Source organism: Oryza brachyantha, chromosome 3 (genome assembly GCF_000231095.2).
Source record: "Oryza brachyantha chromosome 3, ObraRS2, whole genome shotgun sequence".
Lineage (NCBI taxonomy): Eukaryota > Viridiplantae > Streptophyta > Magnoliopsida > Poales > Poaceae > Oryza > Oryza brachyantha.
Window position 1 is genome coordinate 11,678,818 of NC_023165.2, and position 19,003 is coordinate 11,697,820.

The 19,003-nt window shown below is 40.5% G+C and overlaps 2 protein-coding genes across 4 annotated transcripts; one reads left to right on the forward strand and one right to left on the reverse strand.

The window, feature by feature from the left end:
- Positions 1-1,201: 1,201 nt before the first annotated feature.
- LOC102715189 (mitochondrial fission 1 protein A-like) lies at positions 1,202-5,017 on the reverse strand. Its single transcript, XM_006650031.1, has 5 exons — positions 4,818-5,017; positions 3,589-3,718; positions 2,565-2,686; positions 1,999-2,062; positions 1,202-1,532 (listed from the first exon to the last, which is right to left on the reverse strand). The coding sequence occupies exons 1-5, from the start codon at positions 4,908-4,910 to the stop codon at positions 1,414-1,416; spliced, it is 528 nt and encodes a 175-aa protein (XP_006650094.1). The 5' UTR covers positions 4,911-5,017; the 3' UTR covers positions 1,202-1,413.
- A 3,575-nt stretch (positions 5,018-8,592) lies between these two features.
- Positions 8,593-13,004, forward strand: LOC102703296 (haloacid dehalogenase-like hydrolase domain-containing protein 3). Of its 3 annotated transcripts, none has more exons than XM_006651325.2 (6): positions 8,593-9,025; positions 9,234-9,340; positions 10,834-10,942; positions 11,024-11,185; positions 11,359-11,532; positions 12,840-13,004. In XM_006651325.2, exons 1-6 carry the CDS (start codon positions 8,783-8,785, stop codon positions 12,873-12,875), a joined length of 831 nt encoding a protein of 276 aa, XP_006651388.1. In that variant the 5' UTR covers positions 8,593-8,782; the 3' UTR covers positions 12,876-13,004. The 3 variants fall into 3 exon arrangements, with proteins under 3 accessions (XP_006651388.1, XP_015689731.1, XP_015689732.1); XM_015834245.1 differs by having other exon boundaries at positions 12,804-12,890; XM_015834246.2 differs by lacking the exon at positions 12,840-13,004 and adding an exon at positions 11,742-12,434.
- Positions 13,005-19,003: the final 5,999 nt, after the last annotated feature.

Here is a 19,003-nt window from a genome sequence, read left to right on the forward strand (position 1 = left end):
AAGATGAATAGTAAACGTGTATAAAAATTTACATACCCATATACATGTCTGCGATATAATTTTGTGGCTATGGTATACCCATTATTCATGACGGGTATGAAATCTTGTCTATACCCATTTACCTGCAAGCTTCATGTACCTATGGGTTTACCCATTTACTTATCACTATATTACATGGTTTAACCAATATAAATTGTATATACTACCTATATTTTATATTGTAAGGCTTTCTAGTCGTCTAAATTTATTAATTGATGAAATGTATATAATTTATATATATGTTTAGATTCATTAGCATCGATATGAATCTAAACAATACTACAAAAGTCTTACATTGCGAAAAGGGAATAGTAAATAATTTTACTCATTAACTATAAATGACAATGTTTTTAAGCAATTTAAAATGAGTTTAACTTAAAATGATTATATCATAATGCAAGATATAAATTAAACTTTAACTTAACCATACATTAAAACATTTATAGTATAGTGAAATTCACGTCTAAATTAGATTTGGTGGGTGAACAAATAAATCAGGCATGTGTAGTCATACCATGTCAATTTTCCCATTGGCCATGGGTTCCGACCTAATAGTATACCTATGGGTATAAAATAAAAAATATATCTAGTTGTAATATAGTTTTTTCTCACGTGTAAATGGATAATTGGTGCTGCCACCGGTGATGGTGAGTTGTTCTGACCCAATAGCATACCTACAGGTATAAAATAAAGAATATATCTAGATCTAATATAGTTTTTTCTCACGGTTAAATGGATAATCGGTGCCGTCACCGGCGATGGCGAGCTGCGGTAAGGGCAACGGGAGGCAATGAATCCTGCCTGCGTGCAGATCCCGTGACAAAGAGAGAACGAGCAGTGGAGATTAGAAGGGAAAGAAGAGTGATTATCTGGAGAGAGAGATGACACACGGGTCTTCTTTTTTTTTTTGGTGAGTGTAATGCTAGAATAACATGTAATCACGAGTTCACGACTTAGACTCCCTGAGTAGGTGCCATTTAGAACAAAACCGCCGTCCAAACCACCCATTCCATTTTTATGCCAACTTTCGGTGAAATTTCCAATCGCTGGTGGAAACTAGATATGCTATTTCTTATTTCTCATCAATTAAAAATTTACTCCACACATTCTGACTTTCTGAGGCAGAAAAAGGATTGCAATACAGGTACTGGAGCAAACCAACTCAATCACAGAATCCTCCTCATCTTCCATTATGTTAATATATAGAGATGTCTCTAGTATGAACTCATGGCACGGTTTGTCTCGCATCCAAACAGGACTGAAAAACGGAGATGTGAGTATACATACGGTTGCAAGAAGTATGAAAGCAAGATGCGCATCTTTACATCAGTTTCCTGCCCATCTTGACATCTTTATTCACTTCACGTGGGTTCCTCATTTCTTCCTGGAAGAAGATGAAGATGACGATGATGAAGCAGCAGCGATGATTCCCCCAGCAACAAGCCCCACAAGTCCAAAGGCTCCAGTAATAATAGCCATGCCAATCATACCATCTACATTAAAACCAGTCAGTAATGTCAATCCCTCAATGATACAAGTGTCAAAGATCACAGGATAGTCACAAAAATATTTAGAGGGTACTTTTTATCTTTTTGAAATGGGATAAGACCGACCTCTATACTCACCAGATGTACACAGACACTGTTGCGACACCTGGGTTTTGTGATCATTTAGGATCGAACCCAGGTGGCTACGCTAGTCAACTGAGCAATGCCCTGTTTCCATTTAGAGAGTGCTCGGATACTTCTTTTATATTGTGAAAATTCATATATAATCAAGGACCTAAGTTATCATTTTTTAATACTTCTTCTATGTGTGCCCTGCTGATGCAGTAACTAAGGACATTTCACTAAACAAATGTCATATGTTTGGTGATTATTAACAGTGTGAGATGAAAAAACACTGCAAATTCATTTTCCTAGCCTGGAAAGGGATTGGATGAGAAATAATATACCCTACCTCTTCTGGTTTTGTCCTCAACAAGCCTTTGTAAAGTGAGAGCTTGCCTCCAGTCAGGTTGAATCTGTACACGGTGAAAATGTGCATTCATTAACATTAAATTCATGACAACCTCAAGAGTTTGACAAGAATTATGAAACTAATTTATAGGTAAAGCAAATTTACAATGAACCACAAAGTCGATCTCAGATGTCTATTTGATAAAAGAGACAAAGACACAATGTTCAATTCAGCAAAGGTTGGTACCAAATCTGAACTAAGTAGAGCAATCCTACAAAGCAAATGGCATGCCTCTGTCATAAAAGCTTCAAATCTTGAGTGGACAGGACAAGTTGAGTACAAATCATTCACTTGTTTTACTCCTACATCGGGATTTTGAAACTAAACAAATGATCCGCTGATAAAAATGCAGTATTATGATAAGCTTAAAATCAGTTAATTGTGCTGATGAGCGAGGAGGTTACCACCAGAAAGGTTACATCAGTAATTAAATGAATGTCATATCCTCGCCATCACTAATGGTAACAACAAATAAAAATAATTACAAATATATTCAGTAATCAAACCTCTAAGCATCTTTCCAAAAGCTGTCGACTCCTTGTGTAATCACCAGTTCTGTAGTGTCCAACAGCCAATAAGTAGAGCTTCTCCCTTGTTTGCAGTGGACTGGTAGACCTGTCCAAAGAAGCTGCCAGTGCCAGATGCCAACAAAAATCATGAGTTTTCCTGAGTGAAAGCAAGACTGACAGATACAAGATCTGAATGCCAACCGAACAGAAAAAAGGTTACAGGAGATTGAAAAATGGTTGATATACAATAAAATGGAAAGAATGGATAAGGATGCCATTGTGTAGGTGACAGTGTCATGAGGTGCCATTTTGATTCAGAAGCAGAATCCCATCAATTGAGTTTATTCAGAATGCATATTGAAAGTCTAAAAGGAGCATCGAAATGGATATTCATGTGGGAGGACTCCTCTTATAACATGTTAAAAGCCATTTGATGTGGTCTTCCAATTAAAAAGGGGGTCCCCATAGACAAAATGTTAGAAGATATGTGGCTCAACTCTTGAAATTCAAATTTAAGGCTGCGAAACATCACCAGAATTACCCTTATGATTTCTAGAGAGCTCTGTGTTTCAGATTGACAATAACTGACTTATATACCACCTCTGGTCATGAAAACATCTTGATTTGGACATGCAAAGGATCAAACTTTTAAAATTTTGAGAAGTATCGTTTTAAATGTTTAGATTTAGACTAGATACATGAAAATCACATGTAGATTTTTCAAAAAAAAAGGAGATTCATAATATCATAATCACATTGGGTCTACAAGCATATTCTAGAGAAATTGTGGTCAGGCGCATTCTGGAGAATGCTGATATCATAAGCCAAATTTTTTCGTGAACAAAAAGAATATAATTCAATTCCCACGGGGCGACACACATTATCATGGTTCATAGAATTTTCAGAAAATGAGGGATGGCCATTCATATGTTGCAACCAGCACTCAAGCCATTCAGTTGTAAAGTTCATTAACAAATTCCAGACATTAAAAACTAAAGGGTGTACTAGTGTTATGCGCTACCTTGAAGCATTCCAATGCCACGGTTCACATCCTCAGGCTGTCTGGAGTGAACAAGTGCCCACGAAAGCCTCATGAGACTCTCGTTCTTCTGTTCTTCATTCGCAGCCTCTGCAACCTCATTCTCGCAGCCCTACTCAAGAAGAAGACAAGCCCGCACGGCGTGGCATCCATTAGACCAGACGGGAGCATCTATAAGACGCAAGGCAACTGGATACAGGCATACAGCAGCATACAACTAGGGATGGCAACGGGGCGGGTCGGGGGCGGGTTGGACAAGAACGGACCTGAACCCGTCACCCAACTTCTATACCCGAACCCAAACCCGAATGGAGAAGTGGGTCAGAATCCATCCCCGTACCCGACCCGACCGGGGACCCGCAACCCGACCGGGTGACCCGCTCACCCACATCGAATAATGTCTCACTTCAATCAACACAAGAAATAAAAGACAATAATAAATTTAACAAGAAAAAAATTGAATTGGATGGATGCGCGGTACTGCAGTTGAGTGGATTGCAATAACAATGATGGATTCAACAAATAAATGATTTGCCATGATAGAAATGTGGGCTTAGGATTAGGCTTTTGCATCTTATATAGGCTGTAATTTAATGGGTCATAGTCTAATATACCCCTCTCGGGTCACCACGGGTCATCCGCGGGTAGAACTCCATCCCCGCCCCCTCACCCGCCCAAATGCGGGGCTCCAGACCCGGTTACCCGCGGGTCAAAATTGGGACCTGTCCCCGTACATGTAGGGGTGGGTACCCAGCCCCGCGGGTGAAATTGCCACCCCTACGTACAACTGAACTGAACATATTGTTCGTTTAGGCCTACAATTAATCACGGTAGCAAAAAAATGGAGGCAAAATTTGTGATTCAACAGCAGATATTTACAGGCGACAATAGGTAAATAAAACAAACAAACAAACGCAAACTCGGAGCAGATGATAGCACGAGCGCAGAAAGAGCTAGGGATTTAGCGGTCTAGGAACCCCTCAAAAATCCCCCATGATTCACCGACAGCTAACAAGCCGTGTATGTAAACCTCCATCCGATTCGCGAAAGCGGCTCACATTTCCACAGAAAATCCGTCGCCATAACGAACCGACCCACGAAGAGGAGGGGAAAAAGAGGGAGTGACCATATTCGAGCGAGCGAGAGCCAAGGGTTCTTCTCGACGATGATTTGGAGAGGAAGGAAGCGGAGAGAAGGAGGGGGAAGCTTACGGCGATGATGTCGCGGTCGCACCAGGGGAGGGTGTCGCCGCCGCGGAAGATCGAGCCCACCGAATCGAAGAACTTGCCTACGTGCGAATCCATGGCGCTCCTTCTCTTTTTTTTTTTCCTCTCCCTTTCGGTTGGGTTTTTAGGGGGGCCGTTTGATCCGCCGGACGCCGGGCGCTGTTTTTGCAGGCAGTCTGTGAGCTTGGTGGTTAAGCTGGCGTTTTGATTGAGAGAATTTTTGGGAGAAATGTCACGCTAAATATTGGACCGAATGTCGGAAGAGGCTTTCGAACACGAATGAAAAAACGAATTTCACGTCTAGAAACCGCGAGACGAATCTTTTGAGCCTAATTAATCTGTCATTAGCACATGTTATTTGCTATAGCATTTATGGCTAATCATAGGCTAATTAGGCTCAAATGATTCGTCTCAAGATTTCTTTTATAACTGTGTAATTAGTTTTTTCATCTATATTTAATGTTTTATTTAGGTATAAAAATTCGATATAATATTTTTGGAAAAAAAATTTGCTAACTAAACAAAACAAAAGGGAGAAGACGCCGCGTAACGAGCGTCGCCATCGACGCATCTGGCTGGCATGTGGGCCGGTCGTGAGTTACGCAATCCCGCGCAACGGCCACGCCCTGATCTGAGGCCCCGTTTATTTCCCTAAATTTTTTTAAAAACATCACATTGAATATTTGGACATCTAAATAAAATATTAAATATACATGAACATTAAAACTACTTACACAGTTCATGAGAAAATCACGAGAGAAATATTTTAAGCCTAATTAATATATGATTAGTCATAAGTACTACAGTAACCATCATGTGCTAAATAGACTCAGGCCCGTGTTCGATGCCCCACTCCAAGTTAACTTATCTCCTCGTTTTTCGTGTGCATGCTTTCCGAACTACTAAATGATGTATTTTTTGCAAAAATTTTCTATAGAAAAGTTATTTAAAAATCATATTAATCTATTTTATATTTTTTTAATAATTAATAATTAATTAATCATGTATTAATCTATTACTACGTTTTTCGTGCCAGGGTAACTTAACTTACACTCTTCCAAACGGACACGGCCTCAAAAGATTTGTCTCGCGGTTTTAATCTAAAATTTATTTTTTTAATTAAACGACGTTTAATATATTAAATATGTGACTTCGATGTGAACTATCTCCCAAAAATTTCTGGGAAGTAAACACAACCTGAGCTGAGGAGTACCGACTCCCATAAAAAAACGTAAAACCATTTTTGTCAGAAAGAAATAAATTTATTTCTCGTGTAATCATTGCATTGAAGATAAAAAAAAGGCATTGAATATACATTAAAAATTAGATAAAATATAAAATAACTGTATTGGAATTTAATAAAGTGGTATTATAATCTTTTGCTATTTTGTATTATTATATGTGTGATAAGTGAAAAATAAAGTTATTTTGTAACGACCTTAAGGTAGGTTCCATTAGAGCTTGGCTTGAGCTCGAGTAGGTGTCTTAAGCTCGCAAGCTTTATTGAGATAAATTTAAGCTTTATTTAATAAAAATATTAATCAAATAAGTATATTATATACATGCATATTAATTAGATGCTACTAGTTGCAGTTACTTCCTGCACGTTTCCTGCACGTGTGTATTGTATATAAAATGAATTGTCCATCTTTTCCTATAAATTTAGGTTTTTAAGTGCAATGCATGCAAATCAACGAGTGTATAAAAGAAATTGACCGTCTTTTCTTATAAGTTTAGGCTTTTAGGTGCAAATGTCTAGGAGATACAACTTAACACGATATCAGAGCCAAAGGTCTAGAGTTTCCCTAGGAAAAAAATGGCTACATATTTCATTAAAAAAGTCATTTTTATTAGATCATGTTATAATATATTTTCTTTTATCCATAGTAAAGCATAGAAATTCAACTAGTTAAATAAAAAGGAATTAATGAATGTGGTTGCTTACCTTCTGCCCTTGTTCACTCTTTTTTATGCCAAGTATTGCTGCATTGCATAAAGTGACTTCTAGTAGAAGGTGTTATATAAACATGTAAATTAGTTCGTGAACCACGTGCTTATTAGAATATTTATTTATGGTTAATCGGAGAGAAGAACTACACGAAAGTTCTAAAATATCTCTAATCCAAAGTTCTCTTAGTTCTATCATTCCTTTAAGTAACAGACATGTCGACCCTACCTAGACTAGTATCATCTTAGATTGGCTATGTCGCATCACATAGGACAAAAATTGTGAAAGATAAATTACATGGTATTTAGTACTTGAGAGAGGTATTATCGTAGTTTTGGGGTTAAAGAACCAAAATTAGATTCAGGCTATAGAGACATAACATACACAATTATTTTAATAAGAAACACAGAAGCCTTAAAAGACCCTACAAAACCTGACCCGACATAGGAAAACCCGGCGTTTAGGCCGAGCTTGGGCTTAGCATTTGGGTTGGCATCTGACTCAGGGTTTTGTCAGGCCCGGCCCAGCCCAGCCCAGCCTAGTGTTTAAACAGGTACAAAGAGAACCGATCAGCTTCATATCGAAAGAATAGGCGCGTATAAATGAAGAAATATAATCTTGGCTATATCTTATGGAACCAAATGACGTGTTCTATCGTTAAAGCATAGTGGGCGATAGGAAAAGAATTTCTAAGATCCTAACCCTAAAACTTCAATTCCATGCAGCATGTCACAATAATCATTCTTCTTTATTCCATACTTGAGGCAGTAGATGGGAGATTTTTTTACTGATGTAAACGAAAGTTAAAAATTATAAAGTTATAAATCATATTTAGAAATATAAGATAATAAATTTCTAACAAAACATTTTGCAAAAAAAAAAAACTCACACTTAGCAGATCGGAAAGCACAAATGCAAAAGAAAGTAAGATAAATCTCCGAGGAAGAACACAACTTAATAAAGTAACAGAGAAATGTAAGACAATGTCTATTTATTATTCGTGTGCATTTTTTCTTCTATCATGATAAGTCATTCACCATGGGGTAGACAAAACCGCCTTAAAACAGATCATTTATCACAAAATACATTTAAAAACTATTGACTATCAATCAAATTTAACCAGCTTTTATCAAAGATTTAAATTTTGGTTTGATTTCTTTTTTAAAAAACTTATCTAGTTCACCTTGCAGGTAACCTCCGGTTTTCAGAATTCCCAATTTATTTTGGTTGTCTTGTTACAGAGGGGTTGTTTATTTTGTTCCGAAAATTAACCTTTTCAAAAGTTAGCAATACCAATTTTTGATAGCATAGAATGTGTTTAGTTTGGAGAGCCTTTCCAAATGTTGGTAATGTTTTCTATAAGAGGAAACTTTTGTAATTTTTAAATTTTGGTAGGGTAGCGATGGTAAGATCATGTTTACTTTGTTACCTACCACCTATACCTCCATTTCATAATATAAGCTGTTTGATTTTTTTTAACGTTTGACTATTTGTCTTATTTAAAAATTTAGTATAAATATAAAAATAACAAATCGTGCTTAAAGATAAAAAAAGTAAATCACAAGCAAAGTAAAAGATATTTTTCTAATTTTTTAATAAGACAAATGGTTAAATATTGCAAAATTTTATGAAACAGAGCGGGTACTAAATTTTAGAAATTAACAAAATTTGCCAGGTTGAAAATGACAACAAAACGAAACCAAAATCACTCTTTTCTTTATTCTTTTTCTTTTTAGTAAACCGATTTGTGGCTTTCGAAGAGAAAATGTTCTAGAAGGTCCGGGACCAACAGAAACCGCACTCCAAGAAGAATGGAAACCCAAGCAACAGGAGAGAGAGAAGAGAGAGACAGAGAGCAGCGAACACACTACTCCCACGGCCGCCACCACCACGCGCGGCTACCCCGGCATTCCCCGGCGGCGGCTCGCCGGAGAGAGAAAGAGAGCCTTCCAGTGGAGGGTCCCACCCGGCGCCGGCACCACCCTGATCCCAGGCCGTGGAGATGGCGGTGGCAGCGCTGCGCTCCCCGGTGGCCATGACTAGGAGGGCGCGCCAGGGCGGCGGCCTGCTGCGGTGGCTAGGGACGGCGGCGGAGGCCGAGAGGGAGGGCGGGGCGACGTGGGAGCTCTCGGCGGCGCGGGAGTACTACGACTACCGCAAGTCCATCTACGGCGACGTCACCCACCGCGCCCTCCTCGTCGATGCCGTCGGCACCCTCGTCGTCCCCGCGCAGCCCACCGCCCAGGTCAGTTTTCCTCGGTGAATTACAATTTCTCACCCCCCGCCTCAGTGCATGATTTTAGGTGGATCTCGGAGTCCGATCAATGCCGTTTAGTGCGAATTGTTGGATGCAGAGCTTGCAATGTGATGTGGCTCTGGCTCTGACTCCTGGCTGCGGTGAATTGATCTCTGACCGTGTGGGTTCTGAACTGCGATTTCTCCTTTTTGTTTAGGTTTATAAGAGCATTGGTGAGAAGTATGGAGTGAAGTACTCTGAAGATGAGATCCTAGCGAGATACCGGCGGGCGTATGAGCAACCCTGGGGCAGATCGCGGCTCAGGTGTGAATATGTGGTATATACATGTGAAATTGTTGCTTGCCATTTCATTCATCTTATCTTATACTTGTGTAACTGATCCTGGTTATATATTGTAGTCTCTTATTCTGTTGAATGTGTTGTATTGCTTACAAAATGATGGCTTCAATTCTATGTTGATGTTGGTGCAATCTGTACATTGACTAACTCAATTTGCTAACATTGGGTACTGTTCTTCTGACTTGACTTCTTAATGTCATGTAAACCTAGGGTGGAACAATCTTTTGAAGTCATAGCTAAACTTTTAGCGATGTATTTTTTAAAAAAAGTTGAGGGCAACTTCATTCATGTAAACCTGCATAAAAATTCGTTGGCAGTTACATGCATATGTGCGCACAAGCATAAATGTCATTTTTCACACTATCTTCTATTTATAATAAAAGTTCTAAATCTGGTATGCATTTACTTTGCTGAGGTTTAACTTCTTCCCTATTTAACCTTCTTCCTTAACATTTTGAAATGTTAGCACATATCCTACATAATAGTACTCTATGTCACTATCATTCTAATTGGACAGCAAGAGCCCAATCTCTTAATGAGTACTAACTACTTTCACTTCATCATCCCTAGATTTGCAGATGGTGCCAAAAGGATATCAGGACATGCCATTGCACCACCCTGTCTCTTTTTTCTGTGTTAGTTTTTTCGTAAGCTAATGCTTTAGGATTTTTTTTCTCAACTTATGCTCCTTAACAATAGCTGCACACTGATTTTCTTTAACCTAATGTTTTCATGGATAATTTTCAATTTGTGTTGCTTCCAGAAATACCTTTTCTTTTTTTTTAAAAAAAAAGACTGAGATATTGAGATGTCTAATAAAGTTGGTTCAACAAGAATTTCATAGTTAATGGGAATTCATAATTCATGTGCTCAAGAAAATGTTGTTATTCATGATGTGTATATTTGCACTTGAGTTCCAGTTTGGGCTGTGCCTCCCAGCTTTGCTTTCCTTTATGGTCCAATGTGATACTTCCAAACTAGGATAATACAGTAGCAGTAATTTATTCCTTTTATTCCCTACCCTTTTCATAGTAATGTCTTATTTCTCCAGGTGTGTTGCTTGACTGGTTTCTCTCTAGTTGTTCTGTTAATATGATAGATGGTGGATGGCTGCTCTTGAAAAGCACAAGTGGATCTGCTATAGAATCAATTTTCCCTAGTTTCTTTGACATTGACATGCCCTGTGCAGCTTACGTATTTCTGATGCATGGTTTTTCCATAAGTTTACAAGTTATATCTTGCGCATCCATGCACTTGTTTGAAAAAAAAATGTCTGTTATCTTGCATCATCGTTCCCTATCAGCATAATCGTTCCCTTTGTGTGCGCAGAATGCTGCAGTACTATGTGTTCCTTCTATTATCTACGCACTATCATTGAGCTCATTTCTGTCTATCAGTATTTAGACAGCTTTAAGCTTGAGCTCACTTTGTAGTTTGTATATTCCAACTTGGTTAAGGTACGTGGATGATGGTAGGCCCTTTTGGCAACACATTGTCACTTCTTCTACAGGCTGTTCAGATTTGCAGTACTTTGAGGAACTATATCGGTACTATATGACAGAGAAGGTGAGATTGATTGTGTCTTCAACATATAATATTTCAGCTTTCATTTTATGGGCCCCTGATGAGAATCTTTTTTCTTGCTAGGCTTGGAAGCTTTGTGATCCTGATGCTGAAAGTGTATTTCAAGCTTTAAGAAAGTCAGGTGTTAAAACTGCTGTAGTCTCCAATTTTGATACCCGCTTACGGCCTCTGTTACATGCTCTGAAGTGTGATCACTGGTTTGATGTGGTTGCTGTCTCTGCAGAGGTATGTCTTGACTTTTATGGCCATGTCTTCAACATTATATTCTCTTTCCAACCCGTCTACTCATAGCTGCAAGCCTGCAAGTCATGCTAATGCTATATACTGTTACCTGCTATGTGCAAACCAGTTATATATATAATTATATTTCGACTTGTTTCTGAATAATCTACTAACAGGTTGCAGCAGAAAAACCAAACCCAACAATATTTTTGAAGGCGTGTGAGCTTTTAGGTGTCAAACCGGAAGAAGCCGTTCATGTTGGTGATGATCGCAGAAATGATTTATGGGGAGCTAGAGATGCAGGCTTTGATGCCTCGCTCTGGGGAAGTGATCTTCACTCTTTCAATGAGGTATTTCTTAACATTAGATATTTTCTTCTCTTGCAAATTGTTTCCTGGGCACAGTTGCTTGCTTTTGGCCTATTAGTAACTTGTGAGTACTTTGATACCACTGTGCTGTCTGCATGCTTTCTAGTAATCATTCGGGAGTATGTTAACTGCTCGATAGATTAATACTATGAAATAGCATCATCGAAATATATGCGAGGCTCATTTAGCAGGTACAATAAGCTGACTCAGCAGGCTACAAAATTATACCACATCAGCTTATTTCTACGTCGAGGGGAGAGAAAATGAAGAAAAGAAGAAAGAGAATAAAACGGGCGACTGTTTTGTAGCCGGGCGATAGCGTCGCTTTCAGCTGGCACAAGGAATTAAAAAACAGATAATGGCCCACACATGCACAGCCGATCCCCATCTCCCTCACGCATCGCACAGCTCCAGATCGCTTTCTTCCTCCCGGTGCCGCCTCCCTCCCCTCAGCGCGAATCCTCCCATCGACTCCGTGCTTCTCCTCCTCCCTCCCGCGCCTCCCGCGCTTCTTCTCCTCCCTCCCGTGTGGCTCCCGCGCTTCTTCTTCCCTCCCTCTCACATGGCTCCCGCCCTTCTCCTCTCCCTCCCACGCTGGCAGAGAAGATCGGCCTCTTTATGACAGAGAAGATCGCCCTCTTCTGGAGATTGCATACCTGTATTAGACCTGGAATTACATTATCCATTAATGTACTTGGTTGTTATGGTATTTCAATTATCTGCTATTGGTGTGTTGTATTTTTTATACTACAGAGAAACTTGGTTGATGTGATCTGGAGCGTATGATCGCTGTTGGCTCATTCTGACTAGTTATGTAAAATAAATGTTGATGTCACGACAAAATGGCTACAATGATACACTTCACTTTTGATCATACACACTGGCATGTACTGCTTATACTTAATTAATTAATTTATAAGATGTAGCCAACTAACAAGCAACCAGTAGTTGGGTTTAGCACTGCCTATAAAATGAGCTATAGCCAGCAGCGGGCTATACTATTAGCCTTGCTCTTATGGCTGGGTGCATTGGGATCTGGGGTGCATTGATTGTTGTTGAAGGCACAGGCCGCACAGCAGATCTTTGATGCTTGCATTTTGTTGTGTTTTTGTTACTCTTTTGACATGATGTTTCAAGTTTTCAACTGAGGGTCATGTCAAGCTGCCAGTTTTTTTGCAAACAAAGAGTAGGATGCATGGTAAACATGGGACTGTCACATTAATTGCTGGTTCGCAAAATGCTCCTTTGTACAGTGTACTCTCATCTAAGGGATCTCAAACCTGACGCAGGTTGCAGAGAGGATCGGAGTTGAGGTGGCGAAGTGATGAGCAGTGTGTTCACCTCACGAGCAACTGATATATATAAATCCAGGAGTTATAATGTACATAGCAGAGACTCATCCTTGTTGCCCGAATGTCCTCTGTTGAATGAGTCGTCGAGTCATTTCCCGTGAACTACGTTGTAGTATAACTGAGATTTCTTCTTTTTCCTTGCATGTGGGTATACCTGAGATTTCTTCTTTTTCCTTGCATGTTGGGCTTGATTCATCGTTTGCACTGGAATATTGTCTTGTGAGTTGTGATCGCTGCGAGTGTGCAAAAATGTCATGTGTGGTGTAGAGTCCGCAGCTGCTACAAGGTACCCTTTTCCTCTTAGAGAATTCCTCCCACTTTTAACAATTAACAACAACCAGTGAGAGATGCAAATCAGAAGTTCGTGAGTTACATTGATGGTAGCACGCGAAAGAGAGATGCAGGAATATTTTTGGGCCATTTTCTTGTTGTTGGAAGAGATCGGGATTCTTGTGAAGCAGGCCGTCCACTCAGCATCATTTTGCATGAGAAAAGTCCACTGAAGGTCCCTGAATTTGAAGACGAGTCTGTTTTTTTTTCTTTAACCGGAATATCAGAAATATGCACCTTATAGTCTGTTCGAAGAAGATCCCTAACCAGTATTGACATAATTTTTATCTGGTTTTACTGACGTGGTATATGGTGGGTTCCACGTGTCAGGATATATTTTTTTCTTTTTCCTCTTTCCTCCTTTCTATTCTACGGGTCTGTCTTCTCTCTCTTTTCCCTCTCTTTCTCTCTCAGGCTGGGAGGACTGCAACACGGTGACCGAGCTCACTCCGGCTGCACGCGCCTCACCAATCTGACGTTCGAGGCTCACGCCGCACGCCAGTCCTTCGTGACGCCAACGGGGTCGTCGGAGAGCGCCGCACGCCAATCCTTCGTGACGCCAACGGGGTCGTCGGAGAGCGCCGCTAGGAACGCTACTAGAAAACTTATTTTCGGCATCGTAGGGATTTAATTTTTACAGACGGATAACGTCATTCCGAGCTAAAACACCATCTGTAAAAATTGTATCAGGCCTAGAGAGGGCGGCCCGCCTGAAAAGATGGATCTTTGCAGGCGGGCCATATAAGCATGATCTTTGCAGGCGGCAGGCGTCGTGCATCTGATAAAATCCATTTTCACAGGCACCTATTGTATGGGCCGCCTGTAAAGATGCCCCTATTTATGTTGGTGTTACTATTTTTTATCATATTGTAAATTGACAAAAAATTTTGCTCAATATTTTGCATATTCGTTTTTACAATTTTTTATGCGCAATTACCATTTGTAGGGTAGAATGTATAGTTTTTTATATGTTGTTAAAGGTTTTTTAAAAAGAGGTTTCAAAATTAAGTACCAAATTTTTATGTGAACCTACCATTAGATAGAAATTTTTTTTAAAAATAAAAATAATAAAAATAAGATTTCCATATTTGTACGTAAAATTAATATTTTTATTACAACTACGGTATACATTTACAAATTAAAAAATAAACTAAAAAAATTTACTCAACATTTTGCATATTCGTTTTTTCTATTTTTTACGTGCAATTGGTACCATGTATAGTTTTTTTATATGTTGTTAAAGGTTTTTCAAAAAGAGGTTTCAAAATTTAGTACCAAATTTTTATGTGAACCTACCATTGGATGGAAATTTTTGAAAAAAAATAAAAGTAATAATATTAAGGTTTCTATATTTGTACGTAAAATTAATATTTTTATTACAACTACGGTATACATTTATAAATTACAAAATAAACTAAAAAACTTGTGCTCAACATTTTGCATATTAGTTTTTACTATTTCGCAATTACCATTTGTAAGGTACGATGTACAATTTTTTTATATGTTAAAAGTTTTTTAAAAAAAGGTTTCAAAATTTAGTACCAAATTTTTATGTGAACCTACCATTGTATGGAAATTTTTTTAAAAAATTAAAAGTAATAATATTAAGGTTTCTATATTTGTACGTAAAATTAAGTTTTTATTACAAAATTACAAAAATAAACTAAAAAAATCAAAATAAATACATCCACATCTGTAACAATTTTCGCAGGCAGACGGGCCGTTTGCGAAGATAGTTATGCTGTGTGGGGGTACATTTTCGCAGGCGACCCGTCTGCCTGTGAAGATAGTGAAAATTGTTTTCGCAGGCGGGCGGTCCGCCTGCGAAGATGAACTTTGTAGGCGGACCGCCCGCCTGCGAAAACCTTTTCCCTATATAATCGCTCGCCCGCTGCCCCAAAATTTTCAAGTCCGAGGCATGAACCCTACACTTTTGGCGCTGTGAGGCTGCCAAATTTCTTCGCCGCCGCAAGCCGTCCTCCTCCGTCGCCCGCCTACGCCATCGCCCTCCTATCTCCACCGCAACGCTTCGACGTCCGGCCGTCGCCGCCGGCCCATCCACCGTGCCATCGGCCTCCACCGACGCCGTCGCACCCCATCCGCCGGCCTCCACTGCCGCGGTCGAAAACCCCATCTGCTGGCCATCGCACCGTGCCTCGCTGGACCTGGACCTGGACCTGCGCCACGCTGGCCATCGCACCGTGCCTCCACTGCTGCGGTCGAAAATGCCACGCTGGCTGGACCTGGACCGGCGGGAGCCACCGCCACCGGCAATGGCACCATGGCCATGTGTGTCGCTTTCCGGCGGAGCAAGGCGATGTGGTGGACTCGGCGCACCGCGTCGTCGGTTTGGTGGGTCTCCCAATTATTATCCTGTAGGACCATGGCTTGCTTGAGAACCGGATGCCTCTCACAGTCACATCATCGTCGTCTTCACCTCCGGCGGGTTCTTTTTGTGTGTGTGATCCCGGCTGTGGCCACGCATGGCCATTGCTAACTAGCAGTAGTTTTTGTCCTCGTCGAATTTATGGCATGTTCTTTTCACGTTTAAAATGAGGAACACAAAATCTATAGTTTGGTTTCATGGCATTGAACTGTTTGAGAGAATTGTAAGCCCATGTCACCCTTATTTCATTGATCTTTTGCGTTCTTTCCACGCTGCAAAAAAATCATGTCAGGTGCTATGGTTAGTTTTAAGTTTTGACACTTGAATCTGTTTTACATCTTGTGGTTAAAAAAATAGGCAATAAAAGGAAAACTCTCTGAGAAAGAAGGAATGAGGCTTTTCAGCAGTTAATTGATGGTGTAAGCTACTGCCATGATAAGGGAGTCTACCACGGAGACCTCAAGGTAATGACCGATTTGTTTTTAGGGAAAAACTTGTAATTATCTATCTTACGGATTTTCGTCTTTTATGAAAATTAGCAACTTGGTCAATGTGGATTTGTGACTCTGTAACATGGTTCTTGTGAATCATTCCACTGTTACAGCCTGAAAACGTTCCTGTGGACAAAAAAGGCAACATCAAGATCTCTGATTTTGGTCTCAGTGCTTTACCTCAACATCTCGGGGGGTATGATTTCACAAATTCAGCTATATTAAAAATGTTTTCCTTAGATGGATCTTTCATTGAACTGTAAATTCGGTACTTCTCACAGAATGACGGATTACTGCATACTACTTGTGTTAGCCCCAACTATATTGCCCGTGAGGTAAGTGAAAGTTCTTTTCAGACAAACCGAATTATTCTCTTGTAAAGCTTCTCATCCTTGTGCTAAATGCTTTCAGTTTCTGCAGAATAAAGGATATAATGGTTCCTTGTCAGACATCTGATCTTGTGAGTAATCCTTTACGTAATGCCTGTAGGATATCTTCCATTTGATGACCAAAATATTGTTGTTGTTTATCAGAAGGCAGTGGTTTATCTCAATCTGAAGTGGTATGATCCTGAGATGGTATTGCCTAGCGACAAGTGACGAATTCAAGAATTTTCGGGAGTGGAACAATGTTATGTCAAATTTTCGGGAGTGGAACAATGTTATGTCATAATGTAACTAGATGGCGTATATGAAGTAACGGTATACAAAAATATTGTAATATATATATTTTGGCAACACTTTTAAATTATGCAATATATATAAATTTCTCGGTGCCAAATGTTTGATAATCTTCCAATATATATTCAAAATAATCTACCTCCAAGAATTTCTATTAACGGGCAAATTATTATTAAATTTATGGATAAATTATTATTAAATTTCAAAAATTTCTACCTATCTTCGCAGGCGGATTTCCTTTTTTTTTGCACACGGCAGTTTCCTATTTTCACAGACGGACCAGATTAGCCAACGCCCGCCGGCGAAAATTATCTTCGTAGGCAGGTGGCCGCCGCCTGCGAAGATCGGTGATTTTCACAGTCCTTTGCCTACAGGCGGATGGCCGCCCCGTCTGCGAAGATTATTTTCGACCGCTTGCGATAATGCTTTTCCCAATAGTGGAAGCGGCGGACGCTCAAGCTTCGCATCGGCCGGAAGCTGATGGACCTCGCCCTTGTTAGTTCCTAGTTGTAATCCTGTGCATTCTGTTGTTGTAGTAGTAGTAGTTGCATGTTTACTCTTTGGTAGCTTAGTTTTTGCATGACAACAGCTGGCCCTATTTTGGTTCAGACTTAGTCAGTCGTTTTAGTCGTTGGTTTAGTAAATAACCGGTCATGTGTTAGTCCATGAGATCCAGCAGAATCGGGATTTGTTATGCATGTAACATCCTCTTTTGCTGACAGCCCTCCTCTCCATGGAGAAGACACCCGACGACTTGCGCATGATGAGGTATACCAGCGCCTGCACGAGCGCGAACACGGCCACCTTGCCCAGCGCTTCGGCGAGACGTAAGCCTCCGCCTCCGCCACCGCCATGGCGACCATTGCTGCTAGCTTGCTCCACCGATCAGCCGGGCACCCTCCTCACCTGCGACGTGAGCCGGCGTGATGTCGCCATCCCCGTTCACGGCCAGCCCTCTAGTCACACATCACACATGGGCCTCCTGCATGCGCCGGGACGACGCACGCTCGTGTGGCGATCCGGGGCCAGGATGGCGCGACCACCGGCTATAAATACCCCCGGGCCTTGGGGCGACGGGGGCGCGCCGCGAGGAAACCGGTGATGGAGCTGGAGGCGGCGACTTCGCTCAGCACCGCCCGTGCCCGCGAGACCGGTCGTCGCCCACCCGTCTGTCACTGCCCCGGTGCCCCACGAGACCAGTCGTCACCTAGGTCGTCGTCACCGTCGCCCCCGCCCACGCTCGTCGCTACCCGCGCTCCACCCTGCTGCTGCCCGTGCCTAGCCTAGGAGAGAAGATACGAAGAAGAGCAACATAGAAGAAAACAAGCAAAGAGAAAAAAAATAATAAAACCCTGCCATGTGGGACCCACCGTACGCCATGTCAGCAAAACCAGTGAACAAACGAGTCAATACTATCGAGAACTTTTTTGAACGGATTATGCGAGTTTAGGGGTACACATTTCTGGTATTTCAGTTAAGGGACCGAAAACAGACTCGCCTATAAGTTTAGGAACTTTTGATGGACTTTTCCTTTTGCATGGACATCGGCCCAACAAAAGTCAGTCCAGTCCAGTCCATTGCGTGTTTTGGTCGTAGTCGTCATCGTCATCATCGTCATATGATGAGTTGATGACACTCTTCACACACGTCTTCCATCTTAGGTAATCTCATACCAGTAGGGGTACTTACGTGTCAAAAGAAGCAGCTGCTGCAGTAGGAGTGCGAAGTTCTTCGTCAAGAAATTGCTCTTTTAGTTTCGTAAATTTTACTTTTTTCTTAAAATCGAACTGGTTGGAGTTTGATGTTTTCTGTTAAAAATATCTTATAATTTGATGGAAGTAAATACACTCTAATAATATATTTACCATATATTTAATAAAACTAATTTAGCTAATTTAGTGTTGCAGTTGTTACTATATTTTTATATAGATTTAGTTAAATTTTTAAGAAAGGTTACTTCAAAAGAAATCTCCATATCTCATACTCCACCTAATTCGTTAGTTCACACACAAGCACGTGGGTTTTAGTAGATGCTCCATTGACAGCCAAAAGGGGATGGCCTGTGCGGCACGTGTCGTTAATTCACACGTACGTGCATATGAAACGCATGGGCACCAGCTCCATTTCTAAACAAACCAAGGAGAACGAATTAATTAACCAACGAAACAAACACGCATGGCTACACAATGGTGAGTAAAAAATAATTAGTCCATG

Coding starts and splice junctions, on each gene's coding strand:
- LOC102715189 (XM_006650031.1), bottom strand. CDS start 4,910: ATGGATTCGCACGTAGGCAAGTTCTTCGATTCGGTGGGCTCGATCTTC. Junction 3,719..4,817: donor GCGACCGCGACATCATCGCC/GTAAGCTTCCCC, acceptor CTTCTTGAGTAG/GGCTGCGAGAATGAGGTTGC. Junction 2,063..2,564: donor TTTTGGAAAGATGCTTAGAG/GTTTGATTACTG, acceptor CACCGTGTACAG/ATTCAACCTGACTGGAGGCA.
- LOC102703296 (XM_006651325.2), top strand. CDS start 8,783: ATGGCGGTGGCAGCGCTGCGCTCCCCGGTGGCCATGACTAGGAGGGCG. Junction 9,341..10,833: donor TGGGGCAGATCGCGGCTCAG/GTGTGAATATGT, acceptor AACTTGGTTAAG/GTACGTGGATGATGGTAGGC. Junction 11,533..12,839: donor ATCTTCACTCTTTCAATGAG/GTATTTCTTAAC, acceptor AACCTGACGCAG/GTTGCAGAGAGGATCGGAGT.